The sequence below is a fragment of the Tupaia chinensis genome, unplaced genomic scaffold, assembly GCF_000334495.1.
Source record: "Tupaia chinensis unplaced genomic scaffold, TupChi_1.0 Scaffold000531_1, whole genome shotgun sequence".
Taxonomy (NCBI): Eukaryota; Metazoa; Chordata; class Mammalia; order Scandentia; family Tupaiidae; genus Tupaia; species Tupaia belangeri.
In genome coordinates, this window is record NW_006160044.1 from 920,591 (window position 1) to 924,190 (window position 3,600).

At 47.2% G+C, this 3,600-nt stretch overlaps 1 protein-coding gene across 1 annotated transcript in view; it reads left to right on the top strand.

Moving 5' to 3' along the window:
* The window catches only part of RSPH14 (radial spoke head 14 homolog), a 104,740-nt gene that overhangs the window by 6,282 nt on the left and 94,858 nt on the right, over window positions 1-3,600 (top strand). The window contains exon 4 of the mRNA XM_006157178.3: window positions 2,339-2,457. Coding sequence (XP_006157240.1) covers window positions 2,339-2,457 — 119 coding nt within the window. The remainder of the gene's footprint in view (window positions 1-2,338; window positions 2,458-3,600) is intronic.

The following is a 3,600-nucleotide window of genomic DNA, read 5'->3' on the forward strand; positions in this document are numbered from 1 at the left end:
TAACCGCTGTTCCCCCCCCCGGCATGTTTTTCAAACTGCCGCATCTGGGACTTGAATCATGTAGTCAGTAGCTGCGTGGGATCTAGCTGCTCTAACCGTCGAGCCACGGAGCTGGCTCCCACAGCTTTTTTTTTTTTTTTTAAATAGACCGTAGATTAGGTTATTGTTAACACCCATCGTGCCATGAATTCATAGCGAATAGGTTCCAGTAGCTCAGGCTCCTTTCCACTGGTTCTCACACAGCGGCTTCTCTGGGTGGAGCAGCCGGTGCTTCAGTGGAACCCAGGCACCTCCCTCTTTGGCTTCCATCTTTTTCTGGTCATTTTCCTTCCCACGTTTTAGGAAGCCATCTCTGCTCTCAGAATGCTCAGTATGCTCAATACGCACATTGATTCTCTTGGCAAGAGTCTTGCCCTTACAACAATGCCAACAGCATACTGGGTCGTACTGTAGACTCTTCCAGTTTTGCCATGGTCACATGTGTGGGGCATTCCTTTTTGAACAGTACCCATTCCCTTGATGTCTACAATATCACTTTTCTTGTAGATTCGCATACATGTTGCCAAAGGAACCACTCCATGTTTTCTAACATATATCGGGTGCCTCTCCTCTTTCTTTTTGTGTTTGTCATTTTGGTTAATTATTGGAAGATGGTGGTTCAGCCAAAAGGGACTTTTTTTTTTTTTTTTTGCAAAAAGAATTATTTGGGACTGGCAGGTGGCATGGTGGTTAAAGTGGTGGACACTCCTACATGGCTGACCATGGTTCAAGTCCTGGAGCTAGTGACTTGCTTTCTCACTTTCTCTCTCTCTCTCTCTGGTCAAATGAAAGTAAATGAATAAATGAATAAAATGAAATATTTATATATTTAAATTTTACCAGAGAGAGACAGAATAAGAGAGAGAGAGAAAGCAAGAAAGCAAGCTGCCAGGTCCGGGACTCGAACCATGGTTGGCCATGTGGGAGTCCAGCGCCTTCAGCCACCACGCTACCTGCCAGCCCCCACAGCTGATTTTTAAAGCATGAGTGACAGGACCAGCAGATGACGTAATGGTTATATTGCTAGACTCCCAAGTAGTCGACCACGGTTCAAGTTCCAGACCTGGTGGCTTAAACTTGCACCAGGTGCAACCAAAATCCTGAGAGGAGCATGGAGGAGAAGGGATTATGGCATGGCCATGCACCCTTGGGGGTGAATTCTTGCTTTCTCTCTCTCAGGTGAGTGCATGCACCCTATATTAAAAAGCAAACAAACAAAAAACTCTCAAAAAAAAAAAAAAAAGCATGAGTGACATGTAGTAGGTGACAGGGCCCTGACCAAGGAGGGCCTGGCAGTCAGGGAAGGCCCCTGTAAACTTGTGTCTCACTGCGATCTTCTTCCCGACAGGCCATAATGTTGAGACCCGACCGGGGTTACAGAGTACAGTTGTTGGGCACTTCCCCTGTGAAATCTAATTGACTCACCTGATATTTCATTAGCTTGGGTCATTGTGACAACAAGCATTACAGACGTGCATGGTCTGGGGACAGGCAGCTGGCTGCTGGGACAGGACAAGAGCAAGGGGCCTTGCGGGGCCCACCCAGCTTCTGCTCATTCCTCTGGGGCAGCCGAGTAGATGAGCTCAGCCCCATGGTCCACGTGAGGTGGGTTAAGAGTTTCTGCTGCCTTATCCCCATTTTACAGATGCTGAGACTCTTAAAATTTGACTTAACATCTTTGTAGTTCAGTCAAGTCCCAACACATGACCTGTTGGGGGACATCCCATCACTGTCCACTGAAACCAGATTTCAAAACATGAACCTTTGGGGGACAGACCATGATCTAAGCCAGAACAGGGGCTGAGGCTGCGAAGAGTGAAAATAAGGATCCAGGGGCAGAGAGAGCGAGAGTCTGAGGCCTACCTAAGAAGAAGCAGAGCTGTGTGATTCTGGCCACCACCTAAGCCACATAGTCCTGCTCTCATGGCCTCTTGGTTTTTTTGTTTGTTTGTTTGTTTTTGTTTGTTTTTAATTTAGCTTTATTTTATTTATTTATTTATTCGATCAGAGAGAGAGAAAGAAAATGAGAAAGCAAGCCGCCAGGTCCAGGACTTGAACTGTGGTCAGCCATGTGGAAGTCCAGTACCCTTAACCACCACGCCACCTGCCGGCCCCCCTCTCGGACTTTTGCATGGTGTCATCCAACTCTGGCCTTGGTCTGCTTTCATGAAGCCAGAGGACTGTAGCCTGCCCTAAATAACACCGTTTCTGGCCCCAGCAGCAGGGCCTGACTGTGCTCGTACTTGGGCCTCTCCGGGCATGGCCTTAGTTATGTCTAAATCCACCTTCCTTTTTGTAGAGACGGCTTTTTAGAGCACGACATCATCCTTGCCCTGTCAACCCTGTTGGACGATCCCAACCCGATTTGCCGGGAGAACCTGCATCAGGCCTACAAGCACCTGGCTCAGCTGCCTGCAGGTAGGCAAGCATCCTGCACACGTCGGGATGCCCGTGGGTCGTCTCCGGGTCACCGAGGTGCCAGGCTGCAGGTCACAGCCATGGCACGGTGTTGTTTTTAAGTTACTTGTTCATTAAGGTACAACCCACATTTAAAAAGCACAGGTCATATGTGAATATTTGAGGTCGTCGAACTAAGTGAAAATACTTTGGAACCCCTACCCAGATCCAGAGATATGAGGAGGCTTCAAAAAGTGTGTGGAAAATGTGTATTATGAAAAAAAAAAAATCTAAATTTTTTTAAAAAATGGATTTAATTTTATTTATCATTATTATTATTTTAAAATTTGCTACAGAGCACATGTACTCACCAGAGAGAGAGAGAGACAGAGAGGGAAAGTGAAAAAGTAAGCTGCCAGGTTCAGGATTTGAACCGTGGTCATCCGCATGGGAGTTCAGTGCTTTAACCACCCTGCCACCTGCTGCCTCCCCCCCCCAAGTTTATTGCACTAAAATAAACTTACACTTTCTTTCTTCTCTTTTTCTTTATTCATGTTAGAGCATGTGTGCACATGCATGAAGGAGAAAGGGAGGTGCACCCTTTGCAGGGTCCGGTCAGGCCACATTCCCCTTCTTCCATCTGGTTCTGCAGCCCACAGGATCTTGGGCATTCATGCTCGTGCCTGGCATGGGTCAGGCCAACCTGGCTGGGGTTTTGAATGTTGGATCCAGCCTCTCTTCCTCTTTTGAAAAAATTTCCAGAGGACATGCGCACTTGCCAGAAAGATGCAGAGAAAGGGAGAGAGGAAGGTAAAAAGCATACCCCCATGAGGGACGGGCATGCTGCGATCCCTTCTCCACTGCTCTCTCCTTTCAGGATTTTGGACACACATGCACACATGCTCAACATGTTTCTCAAGCTGTCGGATCTGGGAATGGAACCACTGACTGGGGCCACAGTCGGCCATGTGGGATCCAGTCACCTTAACCACCATGCCACTGGCCACTGGCCAGCCCTTTCTTTCTCTCTTCCCCTTGCCCTTCCCTCCCTCCCTCCCTCCCTCTTTCTTTTTTTTCTTTCTTTCTTTCTTTCTTCCTTTCTTTCTTTCTTTCTTTCTTTCTTTCTTTCTTTCTTTCTTTCTTTCTTTCTTTCTTTCTTTCTTT